At 42.7% G+C, this 19,799-nt stretch overlaps 1 protein-coding gene across 1 annotated transcript in view; it reads left to right on the forward strand.

The window, feature by feature from the left end:
- The first annotated feature begins 3,959 nt into the window (after nucleotides 1–3,959).
- The window catches only part of LOC108785035 (uncharacterized protein KIAA2012-like), a 124,952-nt gene continuing 109,112 nt past the window's right edge, over nucleotides 3,960–19,799 (forward strand). Inside the window, exons 1-2 of the mRNA XM_018554012.1 lie at nucleotides 3,960–4,251; nucleotides 17,484–17,765. Of these exons, the coding sequence (XP_018409514.1) occupies nucleotides 4,165–4,251; nucleotides 17,484–17,765 (369 nt within the window). The 5' untranslated portion in view covers nucleotides 3,960–4,164. The remainder of the gene's footprint in view (nucleotides 4,252–17,483; nucleotides 17,766–19,799) is intronic.

Consider the following 19,799-nt stretch of genomic DNA (forward strand, 5'->3'; position numbering starts at 1 on the left):
ACTGAGGGGGACTCTGTGTGAAGCGGGCACTGAGGGGGACTCTGCTACAAAGGTGGCACTGAGGGGGAGTCTGGTGTGAAGGGGTGCTTCAAATTTGAAGGGGCGGCTCCTGATGGGAAGAGGGCTTCTGATGTGAAGGGAGGCTCCTGATGTGGAGGTATGCCCCACATTGTTTCTTTTTTGTTTCTTTGAGTGGGGCCCCCGTTAGAATCCATACCAGACCCCTATCTAGGATTTTGGGAAGGACTACACATTGTTTATTACATTTACATACCTCAGGATTTTGCTTACTTTGTCCATCTCTAAACACGGAGCTGTAGACACAATCATGTGGTAATTGCATGTACCTATGGAGTTATCCCACACTGTAAGGGGTAAGTGCTCATTTTGTCTAGGTTGCTCAAATAAAGCAGATACACTCACCTGATTCTCTGTCCCGCTGCGGTGGTAATTCTTCCATTATAATGCATCATGTGCTGTTATCAGGCCATATATGCAGGGGTGTATCTACCGCAAGGCAAACTAGGCATTTGCCTAGGGCGGCACTTTCCAGGGGGGCGGCAGAAAACGCTGCCCCAAACCAATGAGGCGAACAGGGCCGGGCTTGCCTTTGGGCATACTGGGCACTTGCCCAGCAGAGGCTGGGCGGCACAGAGTCAGGCAGTGGCAGCTGCCTAATGAGGCAAACTAGGCGGCCGCAAGGCCCTAAGAGCGGCTGCCTAATTAGAGAGCTGCCCAGTGGAGGGGAGGTCCCAGTGAGATGCGGTCCGGCTGGCTTTGTACAGGAGGTGGAGAGGAAGCAGCGGGTGGCTCGGGGCTGGCCATAGCATGTGATCTGATGGCGGGATGTATCCTGTTGGTACTGATGGCACTTCGGGCTGCAGGTAAGAGGAGCAGCACATGTATCAGGGAAAGGGACCATGCACAGTCCTCCTGAGACCCCGCACAACCCACCATAGACCCCACACAGCCCACCATAAACCCTGCACAGGTCTCCTGAGACCCCAGACAGCCCTCCTGAGACCCTGTGTGCGCTGTATCCAGTGACTGACAGGTTAAGCAAAATGGGCTAAACAGGATGGGGTGGGGCAAATTTAGACTGAGGGGGGTGCCCGAGTTTAGTCTTGCCTAGGGCAGCACAAAAACAAAATACACCACTGCATATATGACGCTGCTTGCAGTGTATACTACATGAAAATAGTGAATGTTTACTTTTAGATGCCTGCAGGAGATAGCTTCTTTAAGCTAATAAAATATTTGAATAACATGCTTCCTATTCATGTATTTTTTCCACACACAAAATGCAAACACATTTCCTTTCTCAATGTATAAAGAAGACTTTGCCAAACATGTTTCTTTTACAAGTCCTCTTCCATTTTGAGAAGATAAATTGATCGGCTTAACCTTTGGGAGCTACTAGTAAATGAACATAAACTTTGCGTAAGTACTGATATAGTAACCTGTTAAACGGCAAGTCTAATGTATTTTCAGCAAATGGATATTTTGAATCAGTACTGCAGCGTTTAACTTAAAGTGATTTTTAATTTCACTTTTACAGTTTTACAAGCTTGCTCTTTCATATTTGTTAAGTTGTAGATCAGCCGACCCATAGACCAGCATTGTGGGAACAGGCAATAAAGAGCAACCATTGTGTAGCACTGCAAACACAAGCTGCATAAGTAATGAAGAAATATGACTGACTCATGTACATAAATAATTGCAAATTATACATAGATACGCAGTTTTTAAAGGATTGGTTCAGCTTTCCGACCATGTTTCATGTTTACCTTTCTGACCATATTTAGGGTGCAACATTAAACAGGATCAGCCCCTCCCCCACTTAACTGAATCGCAGTTATTCTCCCCAAATGTTACTGTAAACTTTTGAGTTCAGAGCGACTGTGTGTGGCTTCGCCCACAAAGCGCGTCATCTATTCCCATATCCTTTGATCTGTGAATGGAGAAACTACAAGTCCCATCAGCTACTGCAGCAGGGGGACTTGAAGTTCTCAATAGTTAATCACCGCACTTGTAGTCCATTCATTCTCCACCCCGTCCATGTTACTGCATGTCTGTACCGAAGGGCGGACATGGTGATTTGCGCCAGTTTTGAGTCCATAATACTACCCATCATGTTTAAGCCCTGAGGAAGGAGGAGGGGGGACTTCGAGCTCCCGAAATGTGTTGGCTGTTCTGTGTTATCATTTATGAACCCATTCTGCATAAATTCTCATTGCAGGTACTCTTCTCTAAAGCAGTAGTGGGTAACCTTGGCACTCCAGCTGTTGTGGAACAAGTCCCATGAGGCATTGTAAGATTCTGACAGCCACAGCATGGCTCTCAAAGGCATAGGCATGTGATTTGTAGTTTTACCCTAGTTGGAGCACCGAGGTTGTCTATCCCTGATGAAAAGATTATTAGTATAGCTGGGGGAAGGCTTGAAAGAGGTAGGGATGCATTCTTATAGAGAGATTAGTTACATTTTGATCAACCTTGCAATCTTACCCCCTGGCAGAGGTTGTTCTTTATGAAGAATAATTGTTTCATTTTAAATGCTGTATTTTCAGACATGCCACAAATCTATCAGCAGCCTAAATGCCATCGCAAGAGGACTACAAGGAACAAGAAGGTAAAGTGCAACTGAAGCCAAAATGTTTGTTTTAGTTTTGGAAAGAGATGAGAGGGATTCGAAATTCTGTTAGATGTTATTGCTGTCTGTATGCCCATTAGGGGTCCTGGTGACCATTATCACTGAATGTATAAGAAAATCCCAAATTTTGGGTTGCCATCAGAACAGGAATAGATGAGAAATCTTGTAATTGGGACATTAGTTCTGGTGACTCCGCTGACCACAAGGGATTACTCTCTTTTTGGAGGGGTTTCCTCTCACTTCCTGTTGTGGCTATTGGACAGAAAGTGAAGGGAAATCTCCCCACGGGGACGCATATGGCAAAAGAAACTGACAGCACTTATAACCCTCCCTTACTCTATCCAAAACTAGAAAAAAAAATTAGCTTCACTTCTAATGCTAATTATTAAAAGAGAACTATGGGGTAAGTGATTTCCCCCCATAGTTCTCTTTAGGGTCACGGGAGGACATATACTAGCATCCTCCCATGATCCAAAGCTCAGTATATTGCGAGCTACAGCTCCCAGTATACTGAGACCGCCGCAGCCGTAACGACGCCATCCACCCAGCTGCGTGAGTGACAGCTGGCTATGCCTATCTAGAGGCGGAGCCAGCTGTACCCACCCCCTCTCCCTGTCTGTTCCTACAGTCAGTGCTGGAGGATCGAAGCAGTGAGGGTGACTGACAGACTGACAGTCACCGCTCACTGCAGGGACATGATCGAGAAGTGAGCGAGCGACGGTATGCGTTCGCTCACTTCTTGATCTATTGAGCCGACGTGACAGTTCCATTGTCACACGTTGGCTCGAACTATGAGGATGAGTGATTTTCACTCACCTCATAGTTCTCCTTTAACTGTTTGAAATAAATAAACACACAAATCATTTTACTTTTCAAATAAGTAAACTGGAAAATATGCACAGCGCTAACCAAGAACAAGTTTTAGAAACAGTACTTGTCCTGCCACATACAACACACACACACATACACACACACACATATATACACACACACAATTAATGTATATTTGTATATCAAGTACAAAACTATAAGAATTGCTACTGTTTAAGCTAAGGTGTAATAAATATATCTCTGAGCTGATTACCAGTGAGCAGGGTTCTGCCAACTGTATTGCACCAGTTTTAACTGCTGGCATTTTCAGAGTTCCCGAGGGCTCATGATTTCCCAATTTGCTACCAAGGTAACAATAGAAACAATCCCTTTCAACAATGAAGAGCAGTGAGGAGTATGAAAGATCTTTAGATGGTGCAGGCTAGCAACCAGTGCAGAAAAGACAACACAAACAGTGTGAGCAATGGGCGGGTCTGAGAGCACAGAAATCCTCAACACTTCTATAAATCTTTTCTAGCAGGCAAACTTTGTCTTCTGATCTAAATAGAGATCATTTTATATCGGGAGATTTGCTGTGGATCTTTTAGAGAGGATCAAAATCATCTGCTGGTCTAGAGCAGAGGAATATGAGTGTGGTGGGGGCTGCTGGGATTGGAGGTCTCTGGAGGAGTCGGCCATGAAAGATGTCAACTCTCTCCTTGCTGAGCCGAGGGAATGCCCAGGTAGTCAAAAATACCCAAAAGAGGATAGAAATCCACTATGAACCAGAGGTAAGATGACTATTGATTATAATATCTCATGTTTCTTTTATAGCTGTTATCAACACTTGTTTATTTTTATTGTACACAGTTAATATTGTGTTAAGGTATAAAAAGTGTCAATAACGTTAAATGATTATTTTCATGAATTTATGATTGTCTCACAAAGTGGCCGTCCGCCGAAACCTGGGATTTCATTTAGAAAGGGTAATGACAAGTACTGTTGCAATATTTTTATTTCAAATTTCAAAAGAAAATAAACATAACAACCAGTATCGCCCTCACAGGGGCGCTACCGTCTGGAGCATAAAAACAGAATAACCAAAACTGGAGCGTTGACAGTATGCAAGTATTGTGGGCATCTTAAATACACATGTATAACATCAGACATTATGTCCTCATACAGTATCATCCTGTTCAAATAACAAATCTCCCCAATTAAAACAAGAAATGAAATAACACTGGTAGGGAGGAGTGAGTTGGGGGAACACAGGAAAAAGGGGAAGGGAGGGAGAAAGCAAGAGGAATAGAAAAGGCCAGGATGTAACCCGGGAGTCCAAAACCCCTCAAGGAAAAATAAGCATGTAGCCATATAATGTCCATGACGTCACTGTATCCCAACCCTTTGCTCACGCCCAGCTGATTGGGTTGCAATGAAGGAGCTTTCTTCTGTGTTCGAGAGGAGCTCCTTTTGAGTTCAGAGGAGCCAAGGTTCAGACTGGGCTTGGTCCACACTTGAGCACATCCCTAGTTGTGTACGAATCAAACAAGCAGGTCTGGCCTTGTGACTCAATTAATTTACCTGCTTTTTATAACTCTTCCCCTGGGCACCAAAATTTCAATTTTCTATCCTATTTATCCCATCATCCTAAGCCTGACATGTTTTTAAATCAGGGTTAGGCCACCTTGGCACTCCAGCTGTGGTGAAACTTCAAATCCCACAATGCCTGTCAGACTCTTAAAATGCCTAACGGGACTTGTAGTTCCACAACATCTCGAGTGTCATAGTTGCCTACCCCTGCTCTAAATCAATTGTTTTTCACATGTCTCTTGCTAGGATTTTATTGATCTATTGATTTGGCAGCATTAAGAAATCTTGCGTGATAACTAGGGATGCACCAATACAATTTTTTCCAGACCGAGTACTGATACTTTTCCTCAAGTACTCGCTGATACCAATTACCAATACCTTTTTTAGTGTTATGTTTTTGTAAAACAATACAGACTAATGATTTTAGGACAGTGGGGGAGCACCAGGTCCCAGTCACAGCTGCAACCGCTACAACCCTGGTAGCTCTGCCACTGACTCCACGCTGTAGAGGGACTACAAGTCTCAACAATACATTATACAGCAATGCAGAATGGCATCAGCTATACAGGACTACAAATCCCAGCAATACATTATATAGCAATGCAGAATACAATCAGCAATAGAGGACAAAAAATATCAGCAATACATTATACAGCAATGCAGAATGGCATCAGCTATACAGGACTACAAATCCCAGCAATACATTAAACAGCAATGCAGAATACCATCAGCAATAGAGGACTACAACTTCCAGCAATACATTATACAGCAACGCAGAATGAAACAGACTATAGAGGGCTACAATTACCAGCAATACATTATTCAGCAATGTAGAATAATACCATCAGCTATAGAGGACTACATATCCCAGAAATGCATTAAACAGTAATGCTGAATAATACATCAGCTATAGAGGACTACAAATCCCAGCACTACAATATGCAGCAAAGCAGAATAAATTACAGGATAGAAACAACAGGCAATATTTCTAAAGTAGCTGTGGAGTTTAGGTGCAGTTTTCCTGTACCATGCCTGTACATACCCTGTGCTGCCACTCTGCTCCGGGGTGCCAGTCTGATGTCTTGGATGGAGGATCTCAGGAGGGGGAAACGTGCTACGAGCTGACATTCCTTTTGGTCATATTATTATTTTATATTTCTATAAGTGCTTTTCTACCTGTGGGCTCAAAGCATTTATCAAAGTAGTGTTGTGGTAGATAGGAGGTGAGGCAGCTATCTTTGACACGCTCAGTCGATTAACATACTAGGGTCAGTTAAAGGCAGGAGCCAGCTTACCTACAAGCACGTCTTTGGAGTGTGCTTTGGAAACCAGAGTATCTGGAGGAAATCCACACAAGCAAAGGCTGAACATGCAAACTCCAAGCATACTGTATAGTGTCCTGGCTAGGAACAAGGAACTCACTGCTACAAGGCAGAAGTGCTAACTACTAAGTTGGCCTCTATAGCTCTGAATCTGAATTTAAGGCACTTTTAGAACATAGAGGTGTAATTTGCAATAAGGCTTATAAAGGGGTCTATTTTTCCTGCTGGAACATTTAGACTTTATGTAATTATGAGGGCGTGAACCAATTACAAGAACCACAACCTTTTTTTGTTCCAGAACTTTTTCAGGAACCCAAAACTGCCACACAAAAAAATCCCAAATGGGAAACAAAATTGATCCAAGCAGATCTTGCAAGATCCTAGGGAATAATAAGTAACTTAAATCTCATTGAGAAGACAATCATACCCTGTGCTGCATCACCTTTTTCTGAGATTTGGAGTACTCAGCAGTGCTTAGGCTCTCAAAGACAGAATAATGACGTCACCACATGCACTACATAAGCTGGGGAAAGGTGAGCATATCATCTAATTTGTTTTCCCCTGCATGAGTTTTTCTATGTTTTATTTAGTGTATTGGACAAGGGGGAGGGAGACCACATTTAAAACACATACCTTGCATTGACGCTTTAAGCCCCTATACCTTAAAAAAGCTCCCCTTCAGATTGATTAGTTCTTTCCATGTTAATTTTGAAAATAGTCCAGTTATTTTCAAACTTGAACTCTTGGCCTTACACAAGATTCATACAGCATTTCATATCTCCTTCATTAAAGGAGAACTATGGGGGTCAGGGCTTTTCCCCATAGTTCGCCTAAGGGTCACGGAAGAACACAAACTAGCGTCCTCCCGTGACCCAAAGCTCAGTATACTGTGAGCTACAGCTCGCGGTATACTGAGACGCCACAGCCGGAACAGATCCCGACAATACTGTCTGGATCCACTCAGCAGCGTGAGTGACAGCTGGCTCTGCCTATCTAGAGGCAGAGCCAGCTGTGCCCGCCCCCTCCCCCGTCCGTTCCGCTAGTCAGTGCTGGGGGATCGAACAGGGGAGGGGGGAATCCCTGCAGGGAGCCGTGACTGACAGTCACAGCTTTCTGCAGGGATAGATCGAAAAGTGAGCGAGCCACAGTATGTGTTCGCTCACTTCCCGATCTACTGAGCTGACCTGTGACAGTTTCATTGTCACAGGTGGGCTCAGATTATGAGGGTGAGTGAAAATCACTCGCCTCATAATTCTCCTTTAATGCATTTTTTAGCAGCTCAGAAAATCTAGGATCTTTTATTATTAAAAAATAAAGAGTTTGAGGCATCTTGGATTCTTGCAAAATGGGTAATCTGGTGCATTACCTCATTAAACAGAAGGGGTATTGCCCAGAACTCAGCTCTTATGAACCTGCCACTAGTGTCTTTGCTCCTAGACCTTCTCATCCCTTTCACCCAAGCACATCATAACAAATCCGGGCCGAACTGTCAATCATTATACTACGTGCATTTACATAGAAGTTTATTCTAATCCACCTTTTCGGCAGTGGACAAACAGCAATTCAGTAGGCAAACTAAGGATGGCAGATCTGTTGGTGATTTGGCTTCTTATTGGACTTTGTGGTTCGCTGCCTAGTTCACCCATTCTGAGTAGAGCTTAGTCGAGCACCAGGTGCTCCAGTGGATTCAACGTTACCCACTGGTTTTGACATTCTCATAAAGACTACCTATCCTTGTTCCTTTAATAAAAAGAAACACTATCACAATCTGCATCAATATTTTATTTATGTTTATGGTCTAAAATAAACATACAATTTAACTTTATAGTAAATGTATTGTAATTGTTAATATTGCACAGCCAGCATGTTCCTTGGTACTGCCAGCAGTTATGCTGACAATGGTCAGGCAAGTATCCATTGATGTTTGCCATGGATAGTCTACCCAATGACTTGATAAATGACTTGTGATATGTTCACAAGTTTGGAAAGGGCCGTACCAAGTGAATAGGCTTTTACTTCTGAAATAAGATTGATCCAGGGTGCTTACAGGGACAGATGGAGCTTGTAGGCTGTATATTGTTATCAGCATGTACAAAGTGTGATTAATGAGATGAAAAACGTGTTCCATTTGCTGTCGGGATTTGTGTCTGAAAGCTAGGCAATCCTTCCCTAACACTTGATAAATCTATTCTGGAGCACTTTGGCGGACAGACTGCTAGTATACAAGATGTGGTGTTTGTCAAAAGGCAGCTCAAATGAAAGTTATTTTAAAAGTTGAAAGCTGAAAGCTGATTTTCATGTCTGGAACCAAAACGAAAGAATGCCCCTAACCTCCTTCCAGAAAAAGGGTGCCCTGTAAACATTAGGGATGATTTAATACTGGCTTCTACGTTATATTAGATATCATTAATTGGCTTGCAATGGTAAAATGATTTTTTTGTTTTGTTTTGTTGACTTTAACAGTGCTCTTAAATGTATGCTGTAAAGGGCAATGGGAATTGCTGTTTAAGGCGGGTAATAGTTTCTGTGTAGTTTTGTGAAGGTGAAATAATACACTTTTTTTTAGTGAGTATACTGTATATTATTGCAAACACTATGAAGGTTATTCACAAAGCTGGCAAAGGCAGCCGAGTGAATAACCCACATGAAGTGAAGTGAGCCAAACGCTGTTCAGCTATTCACTTCAGGCTTGTACAGCTAAATTCAGCCGTACATCGGCTTGCTTCGGCTGCCTTCGGTTCAGTCGAACATGCACAGCATGTTCGGCTTAGCAGAAGTGCAGAAGGAGTTTGACTCAGCCAATACAACATCTGGATCAGCTGAGCCGAACCCTTGGCAGGCTACTCGCTGTCGTTCGGCCTATTCTCACAGGGGCCGAACGGCAGTGAGTGAATACCCGAATGCCGCAGAGCGGCATTTCGCTCGGCTATTCTTCTCGGTACCTCCGTGGTACGAGCAAAATAGAAAACCTGTGAAAAAAAGTAGAAAAAAAGGTTAACAAATGTAAATAAATGATACTTAAAAAAAAAAGAAGAAAAATAAAGATTTAAAAAAAAAAGAAAAAAATAAAGATTTTTGAAAAAAGGAAAAAAATTAAAATAAAGAAGAAAGAAATGAAAAGAAAGAAACAATTGGGCGGAGCTAGCAGTGACAGCTGGCTCCGCCCAACTGTTTCCAATTTGGCCGGGACTTGCTAGAGTCTTCTGGCAGAGCCGGGCCAATTAATAACAACTGGGCAGAGCTGGCCATAACGTTACAGCCGGCTCCGCCAAGTTGTCATTTTTTAATGACAGTACAACATCCCCAGGTAACGTGGGGACGCAGATCTGTCATTGCAACTGGGCGGAGCCAGCCGTGAGATCACAGATGGCTGTTCCCAGCTGTCAGTTGCAAGGCTTTCGGCTGGCCAATGGCCAGCTGCTCGCCCCGTTTCGGGTTTCACTTCGGGTCAGTCGAGCCGAAGCATATGCCTTTTCGGCTCGACTGAGCCACTCGGCAGGCTTCGGGAGCTGTACGGGCTATAGTGAATAGCCCGTACAGCAGCCCATTGGTTCTACGGAACCGAAGGGCTCCGGTGGCCAAAGCTAGCTTTGTGAGTAACCCTCTAAATTTAATGTCTAAAGCTAAAGTCATGCAACCAGCTAAATACACAGGTGAAATGCATATATTGGGGCTATTTTACCTGCTAATAAATTGGTATTTCTGTTTATCCAGTTCTGGGATTAACAGAGCTCTGCCCCACAGCACAATCCTGTCTGGCTTAGCAGGAGACCCGTTTTTTGCTGCTGCAGTTAAGTTACACTTACAGGTCTTGTCCCTCCCCCAGCCTGTGACTGGACAGTAAAAGGAGAGGCAGCCGACTGAATAGCTCATCTCTCTTTCAGTCTGCTCTCTCCATCTTTCAGCATGTCCATGTCAGAACTATTATTTTTTCAAACAACTAATTTCCACACAGCTACCACCTTTTGTATCACTTGCCCTTCCCTTTTAGATTGTAAGCGCTCATGGGCAGGGCCCTCAAAGCCATGTTGTTTCAAATTGTATTGTAACTGTAATGTTTTCATTATATTATAAACCACTGTGCAAACTCTTATATATAAATCCTGTATAATAGTAATAATAAAAATATTATTAGCAATAAAGCACAACTGACCGGCTCCTTGTGCTGCTCCTCCCTCTCTTAGTCTTAATGATGCTTTACAGGGTGTTGCAGGAGGCTGGTACCAGGTCACTGTACTTGTATAGCTTGTCTTTAAAAATACATTTAATTGTGTATTAATTAGTACAGAGCTGCAGTTATTTGTCTTTTATATATGTCCTGAGTTTAGCTCTAATGTTGCCTACATATTTTACATGCTTTGTTGCTAAATGTTTAGTTTGTGTGGTTAATATACCAATTTTTTACATTTGTATTTTCCATTGCTAATGGAAGTGGTAATTAGTGCAGTTAGCCTCCATTTAATAAGATAAACCAATTTAAAAAAATAAAGCTACATAGATCATGTATTCTTTTCAATCATAATGACTTATAGAGTATAATTGGGCAATATTTGCTTTTCAGGATTGGTGTGGGGTATATTACAGAAGTAAAGTCAGTGTCATGAACACAGTTGGTAGTGGTTTTACAGTGAACCTCTGGCTGCAAATACTTTGTTATCCCAAGTGTGTGTATTCAGGCATGCATGTCTTTGTGCATTGTGTGTATGTGTGCATGCATCTTCACATTTGCATGCATACCCATGTGTGCAGAAACACGATTAACTTATAAAGGCTCTATGAACAATGCTGCTATGAATGGAATGGTCTTTGGTGACATTATGCCTAAATTCTGTCTGGGGTGGCTTGTCCGCTGTCTAAATTTGGGCATATATGTATCTGGTGGTAATATGCGCACTCTTACATGTGCCTGGGCATGTGTATGCATATCAATATGCAGAAAGACATCAATCTATTGTGCCTATCCTTTACAGGACCTCCAGACCTGGACATAGTTTCTGAATGATCATAAATATTTCTGTTCTGTGTGCCATGTATTCTTGATCAGCAGGTTGACCTTTATTGTGACCTGGCTAGCTATGCCTATGCTTGCTTCCTGATTTCTAATTTCGGATTGCATCCTGTCTCCTATTGCCAACTTCTGTCTTGTTACTGACTTTGCCCTCCGTTACTTGTTTGGCCCTAAGCTCTTTTGCCTTTCCCTTACCAACCGGGCTCCTATGTAATCTTGTTCCAGTGACCCCACTTCCATCTCCTAATCCAATCCTGCATCCTTGATTCTTGCCTTCTCGCATCAGTTTTCACCTGTATAATGCGTTGTTACTGAGGCGAACCAATTAAAGCATCTGCATTTCCCAAAGTATAATGCTTAGTGTTTTTTTTTATCTTAAAGGGTTAAAAATTAAAAAATAAATATGCATTTCTATATTGAATTTCACTAAGTTCTTTCCCACTCCTAATAACCTTATGAATCTAGAAGTTTGTGAACTAACTTATTAAAGATGCCCATAGGATGTACTTCCTCACTGACCTGACATAGCCCTGTGAATAAGCACTGCCTTATGTCACTACTGTAACTAAGCCTGCCATCTAAACTACAACTCAACGTATGAACACTGTAACATGATCATTGCTTGCTAAAAGCAATGCATGATAGCCTTGAAAAATTGAGATTGCAAGTATTTCCAAAAGTTATGTAGCACCCTGTAGGCAGGAGTGCAATTAAATAATTGTAGTTATTGTCAGATTGTAAGCAGTCTGATGCTGATTTGTAGTCTGTTTATTTGGTTTCCCCCTAATCAATCTATCATCGCTTGCATCTGTCTGCTGCTGGGTGTACCCTGGCCACAGAACAGAGCAATTAATGAGTGATTGCTATGAGTAGGTATCCCTCTCCAGCCGATCACTGTGAGGTTAATGGCCAAATTGGGGGATGGACCATGTGAGCTCTCTCTTCCTCCCCCGAGCCCTGCCTGTAGGGAGGCTTCTATGGACTGTCTGAGATGACTAGGCCTGAAGCCTGGGGACTAGCCACGTGCTTGGGCTGGGGACTGAGTCTGGAGGCCTGAGCCTGGAGGGTTACTACTGATGAGAAGGATGAACATGACAGGTGACTTCTACCTCAAGTGCTGCTGTGCCAGGTGTTCTTCATGCTGTGAATGGAGACAGCTACTACACCCTGCCACGTAAAGGAGTCTACATCAGCCTGGACGATCCTAACCCTCAACCTCTCTCCCTGAAGGTCATCAATAAGGCCTTGTTCACACCAAATGCAGACCAGATCCGGTCAGGTTTCTGCACACGCAGTGCAGTGGGTTGTGCCGCGTTTTTGATGCGTTTAGGGCCGGTTTTGGTTAAAAAAAAAATGTTTTTTGTCTTTTTTAAAGTTTAACATGGGCTTTCAGGCACTTGCATGCGTTTTTGATGCGTTTTTGATGTGTTCCAGAGCAGGTAAAATAGGGCTTGCCGCAGTTTTGGTCTGGATCCGCACGCTGCGATGTGAACTGGAGGTCAAAATACCATAGGAATACATTGGACGCAGTTTTGATCCGGTCTGCACCTGCTCTGGTCTGGATCTGCTCCGTGCTTGGTGTGAACAAGGCCTAAAAGTTCTCAGCATCATGTTTACAGTCTGGACATCGCTTTTGTCGGTCGAGGTGACATGACAGCCAACTCTGGGATTGTGGTGTTCGAGCCATCTCTGGGTGTGCTGGTGTGATGTGAGGTTCATCATAGAGGGGACACGGGCAAACCCAATTCTTTATTACTGTGTGCTGCTCCATAAGGGGTGCACTACAGTTCTATCCCACTCTTTATAACCATATTGATCTAGAAGTTTGTAAACTTACTTATTGAAGATTCCCATAGGATGTACTTCTTCAATTCACTGACACAATTTCAAGCAGCCCTGTGAATATGCACTTTCATGTGCCACATCTCACACAGAGCCTACCTTCTGAACTACAACTAAACATCTGAACAATGTAACATTATCATTGTTTCCTGGAAGCAATGTATGATGGGATATGTAGTGTTTAGAAATAAAGATTGCATCACATCAAGCAGCAGGGAAAGAGACACAAAGCACACTGGGGATCCAGGAAGTTGGTGAAAGTGATGGGCAGACAGAAGGCAGCACTCACTACATAGAAGCAATTTTTTTCAAGTAAGCTTTGATTGCATTATAAAAAAAACAGCTATTCTATGTAATCCTATTACAATGCTGATGTTATAACAGGATAGTATATGCTGGGACTTTCCAACTTCTTTATGTAATGGTGTTCACTGCAGATAATTCAGATTTGCAATTATGTTAATGATTTCTTCCAGGTTAGAAAATAATCCATCACGTGTTTCCAGTCTGTATTTATAAAAAAAAAAGCCAAATGGACTAGCGCCTACATTTTTTATTGTTACCAGGAATGAAAACCCAGTGTAATAGACATCTTTTCGCTGTATTATGTTTATATTAGGGGTGCCTTATAATTTATAGGCTAAGTGGGTTTTATATGTACATTTCTTTTTCTGTTTGTGCCAGCAACGGACATAGAGTGTACTATACAAAGCTGAAAGGGTCATGTGGACGTGTGATATTAGCTTAAATGTGTCACATATCAGGTGTTGGAACGGACCTGAGCACAGCTGCTATGAATTTTGATGGTCATTAAGCCAGCTCCTCCATGTTTTGCTTTGATCCCAGGGATAGTTATGAGCCAAAAGGTTTAAATATTTGCAAATGTCACATCCTGTAAAGTAATCGTGTTACCAGCGTGCAATGCTTGAACTTGAAGCAGTTAGTTTATATATAGTAGTTTTACTGTGATATGAAAACACCTCTATGTTTGTACACCAGAGTTCTTTCAATGTTAAACAGAGATGTCTCTAAAAAATAATTCAAGGCAACTGGATTTGCTGTATTTTAGAAATACAGCAAGTCCAGTTGCCTTGACTTATTTTTTACAGACATACCATGACCTGGATGAATGAGAACCTTGACAGACATATTTAAACAGAGATGGTATGTCTTATAATGTGCACTGTGTAACAAAAAACTTCGCCTGAGAATTTTCATGGAATAAATGGAGGAGCATTCTTGTGTCTGTAGACGTGTGTTGCAGTCCTAATTTGTACTGTGTTTGCGCATGATATTCTTCATTTGCCATAGAACATGACTGTTCCTGCCTGTGCTGAAGTCTTAGAGCACTATTAAAGCAGAACTCCAGGCATAAATATTGCACTGCAAGGGTTACATGCTCATTTTTGTCTAGATTCTATTCTCACCTGAATTGCAGAGCCAGCTGGCTGCTACTCCTGTTCCTGAAGCCCGTCTTCTCCTCCACTGCAGCGATGGTACGTCCCCTGGCATCCTCACGTCCTATAAACTGTGTATAGAACATGATGACTCCTGGATCCTTAGACCACTGCTGCTTAGGGAGAGAGAAGCTCCAGGGAGCGATCTAAAGGTGCCCATACACTGCTCGATTCTCGTACGAGAATTGCGGGAAATCCCGCGATCGTACGAGAATCGTGCAGTGTGAACGAAGACGTGCGACCGTTTCTACGCACGCTAGAAAACCAGCCGAAAATCGTACGATTTTCGGCTGGTTAGAACGGTGCTCGGGAGACAAATGCCGAACGGGCCGGTGTGTGCACGCGCACACTGCCCGTTCAGCATTGCGGTCATCGGAAGCCCGCCCCTCAGGGGGGCGGGCTTGCGATGATCGAGAGTACGATCTGCCTGTCCAAGATGGGCAGATCGTACGTTTTTTTAATTACTTTACAACCATCACAAGACTAAGGTCTTGCAATGGTTGTAAAGTGTATGGGCACCTTAAGAGCAAGCCAGCTCCAAGGATCAGGTGAATATTACTTTTATTAGCACCTAGACAAAAATGAGCACTTAACCCTTCCAGTGCGGGGTAGCTCTACTACAGGAATAAGAACACTTTTGCCCGGAGTTCTGGTTTACGTTTGCACCTCTTCAGATGAAGCTGGTATCTCTCATAGATGAGGCTCCTATCCAGCACTGGAAGCTGCCATTGTCTTATCACCCAGTCTCTAGTAGCCGTGCTATGTCTGGGGTATGGCACACCTCTGTATGCCCTATCATTGGCACTATTTAATTGGATCATGACATCTTCCAGTACTGCATTGGAGCCTCAGTTATAGAGCTGGTTACCCTTGACCCATAAAAACAATAATTTGTTAGCATTTTATATACAGGTTTTTTTTTTTTAAATGCCTGCTTAAAGTGACACTAAACTTAGGAGTCAAAGGAGAATTATGTGGAGAGTGAAATACGCTCATCCCCATAATTAGAGCCTATGTGTGACATTGCATCACATACCGCCAATTGCTCTGTCAGTCACTGTTCTCTTCAGGGATTCCCCCTCGCCTCTAAATTACACCAGAACTGACTGAAGGGACAGTCGTGGGAGGGGGTGGGCACAGATTACGCTTCCTCTAGACAGGCAGAGGCAGCTGTCCATCAGACGGCGGGGTGGATTCGGACAATATTGTCGGGATCTGTCCCGGATGCACCTCGGCTTTGCGCTGTCAGCATATAGTGAGTGGGCAATAGCCTGCTATATGCTGAGTTTTGGGTCACATGAGGACATTCGTAAATGTCTCCAGTGACCCTAAAGAGAACTACAGTCAAAAATGGTTGGGCCATAGTTCTCTTTTAAATCTGTTTAAAGTTCTGTTGTAAAGTAGCCACCGCTCCAAGTTCACTCGCGTGATGGACTATAATTTCAATACAAATTAGTGAGATTGTAGTCTATCACGGGAGCGAGTTTGGTGGTTACTTTACAACACACACAGGTATCATGGGGAACAAAAGTAGCCACCTTCCAGAAGGAAGGGCAGTGCCAGTACCCATTCAGAGATGATTTGAGGATCTACAGCCGAGTGATACACAAATAAGCCACATTTTTGTTAATAGTTCAAGGAGAACTATGGGGTTAGGGCTTTCCCCCATAGTTCTCCTAAGGGTAACGGGAGGACACAAACTAGCGTCCTCCGGTCACCCAAAGCTCAGTATTTGGCATCCTCCCGTCACCCAAAGCTACAGCTCGCGGTATACTGAGACGCCGCAGCCAAAACGGATCCCGACAATTCTGTCTGGATCCACCCAACTGCGTGAGTAACGTCTGGCTCTGTCTCTAGATACCCGCCCCCTCCCCGTCCGTTCCACCAGTCAGCGCTGGAGGATCGGAGCGGGGAGGGGTGGAATCCCTGCAGGGAGCCGTGAGTAACAGTCACGGCTCTCTGCGCGGATAGATCGAGAAGTGAGCAAGCGCCGGTATGTGTTCGCTCACTTCCCGATCTACTGAGCCGACCTGTGACAGTCTCATTGTCACAAGTCGGCTCAGATTATGAGGCTGAGTGAAAATCACTCGCCTTATAATTCTCCGTTAAGGTACTTGAATGCATTTTTAAGATATAACTTCTGAGTTTAGTGTCACTTTAACCATCACAGCTGTTACCTATAATCATTTTCATAACCCCCGTCTTATGTAACTGATAATTTATTATAGGCCATAAGTGGGATTATCCCCTAGGACACAAGCAGTTAGCCCCTCACCAACATGATCTATACTTTAGGCTTTGATTTTGAACACGTTTCCAGTGTATGTGAACGCTAACAATAACCTTCTCTTATTTGCTCCCTTTTGGTCTGCTAAAGAACAAAAAATACCATTTGATTTTGCCAGGAATCTTGTGAGCTGTGCTATCTACCCTTGCACAAATAGGGGTGATGAAGATGAGAAAGGGGATGAGATAAGGAGAGATGTGTTCTTTGTAATGCATCAGAAATGAAGTAGGCAGGGCTGACACCATGTGCTTTGGAATTCAGAGCAAAAAAATATACTGTGTTATCATGTCAAAGAAGAAGGTAGGGCCACACTGTATTCCTGGCACATCATCAGTTGTTTTTCTGTACCTGCAGCATGTTTAAAAGGATAAAAAAAAACAGGTAGGTGCGCATGCATTTCAGAGGTGTACTAAATACTTTTTTTTATTTGCTATGACATACAATTTAAACAAAGTGAACATTATTTTGCTTAGTCATGCACATGTTCTCATACCTATGTACATTTACTATTATATAGGATTACTTCAACTGGAGATCCCACCATGATTTTCAGCTCAGAAGATCCCTGAATGGAAAATATACTTCCTACAACTATTGGGAGATTCCCACACACAAAACATACAGCACTAAAAAGGGGCCCCTGGTTCTTTATTCTGAAGATTTGGCAATGCGGGCATGGAATTTGACACAGGACAGGCGTGGTCATAGAAGTCATCGATATAAGAGAAAAAAGTTTAAGATTGAGCTCAGCACTCTTCTGGATTTGTCTGGAGCTATTCTATCCTATGGCCGAAAACAGGTAAAGTAACATTTCAAGGTGATAGAGCAAATTATCATTGTGGATATTTCGTTAAGTCCAAATGTGATATATCAGGTATAGGTGGATTGTGGAGGGCCCCTGTCTTCTTTTATGTCTTGGTTATTCCAACAGTAAGATTGCCTGCCATAATTTCCTTCTCTGTTCTAGTCCACCAGGGATTTATATACAGTATATAATATGCCATAAATTAAAAATCCAAAAGGGAGAGTGGGAACCCCTCGTAATGTTCTCAGGAGGCAGAGAAAATCAAGAGCAGATATATGAGCCATAGAGATGTAAGAAACTGTCAATTAATTTAATCACCAGCATCCAACAAAGCGTTCAAGTTTTGGGTGGACTGATCCTTTAATATTTATTATTATCTCCAGCTGTGTAGAGTGGTATGATATTTTGTAGGTCTCCTATGCTACGGACGTTTCCAAGTTCATTTCTTAATTACAAGTGTACACTCAAATACTAGAGCTAATTTTGGCAGAAGTCAATTAGCATGTTTTTTTTATATACATTCTGGTTAAAACTAGTGCTGTTGTTAATAAAAACATGGGGACTTTGGGATTAGGATGGGCAAGCCATAGCCAGGTTTACAGAACAACACAACTACGGGCAGAAATGTTATTAACCCTTGTAGTGCAAGGGTTGACTGCTCTTTTTTGCCTAGGGTCAAGAAAAAAAAAGGTTGTACTCACCTGTTTCTTGGAGCCAGAAGCGCTCCCTCCAGCCTGTCTCCTCCTCCACTGCACCAATGCAGTGCAGTCCCTCTGTGTCCTCACATCTTATAGCGTGTGTATAGAACGTGATGACTCAGGGACCTTAGACCGCTGTGTGTGCGGTCCAGGGACCGGTCTAAGAGCTGGCTGGCTCTGAGGATTAGGTGAGTATAACTTTTTTTTTACCCTAGGCAAAAACACGCAGCCCCACCGCAAAGGTTAATAACATTTCTGCCGGGAGTTCTTCTTTAATTTAATAGCAATTGCCTTGTATGACAATGTAATGTAATTTTGAATCACAGTGTTTCCAGAATGATAATATTGGATACACATTGCAAGAGATACTGATAGGTTATCTGAAGTAGGTTTATGAGAACAGACTTCCCTCTTCTATATCTGTCTCCTATAGTAACTGCTGGTATCTCTATCCCTTTGTCTTGTACATGCAGTATAACTCTGAACTGGAGCTGGACAGAACTAAGCTATAGTAGAAGTATTTTGAGATATTTTGGTAACTGAAGGGCTCTATAGCCTGGATCTTGTATTAAATAAAAACAGCTTTTATCACATTGAAAAAGAGAAGTATTATTATGTGTTCCAGATAAAACAAAGCATTCTCTTGTTTGCCGAAAATAAGAGGCATTGTAAGGATTCTTTATATCATCTGCAGTCCTGGCTATACCTGTTATGTGTGCATTGCAGGCAGGAAGTTGAGAATTATGAGTATATTAAGAGTAAGCTATAGAGGTTTTATTTTGGTTTATAATATGTATTTTATATCTATTTTACTTTGTCTAAAATGTTTGTTTTACATATATGGATTTAATACATGATAAAGGATTCCCATAGCAGAACAGAAAAAAATGGCCTTTATTAACCAGTTGACATCCGCGGTGTTAAACCCCCTTCCCATCCAGGCCATTTTTCAGTATTCAGCGCTGCGGTACTTTAACAATCTTATATTTAAGCCCATGGTGGCCGTGGGTTCTGACATGAGTGGGTACAATGGCACAGCCAGGGCAATATTAACAATATGGGCAAAAGGGACAGTTGCCCCAGCCTATCAGTTCAGGGGGCTCACCAAGGATCAAATAATTTAGTTCAGTTAGTTACTGGCTCCTAACTTTCCCCTACTGCAAGGCTCTTATTCACCAACTGTCCAGTGAGGGCCGTATTGTGGAATACCAGTTGGCAGGGTTTAGCCATGAAGTCAGGTGTAGTCAAGCTCCGGTAGCAAAGTGAAATAAATGAGAAAGGGGCACATAATCTACTTTTCTGGCAATAGCAGACATCTTGGGTTTGTCTT

This window comes from Nanorana parkeri, unplaced genomic scaffold (genome assembly GCF_000935625.1).
Source record: "Nanorana parkeri isolate BGI_ZX_2015 unplaced genomic scaffold, ASM93562v1 scaffold139, whole genome shotgun sequence".
NCBI classification, from domain to species: Eukaryota; Metazoa; Chordata; class Amphibia; order Anura; family Dicroglossidae; genus Nanorana; species Nanorana parkeri.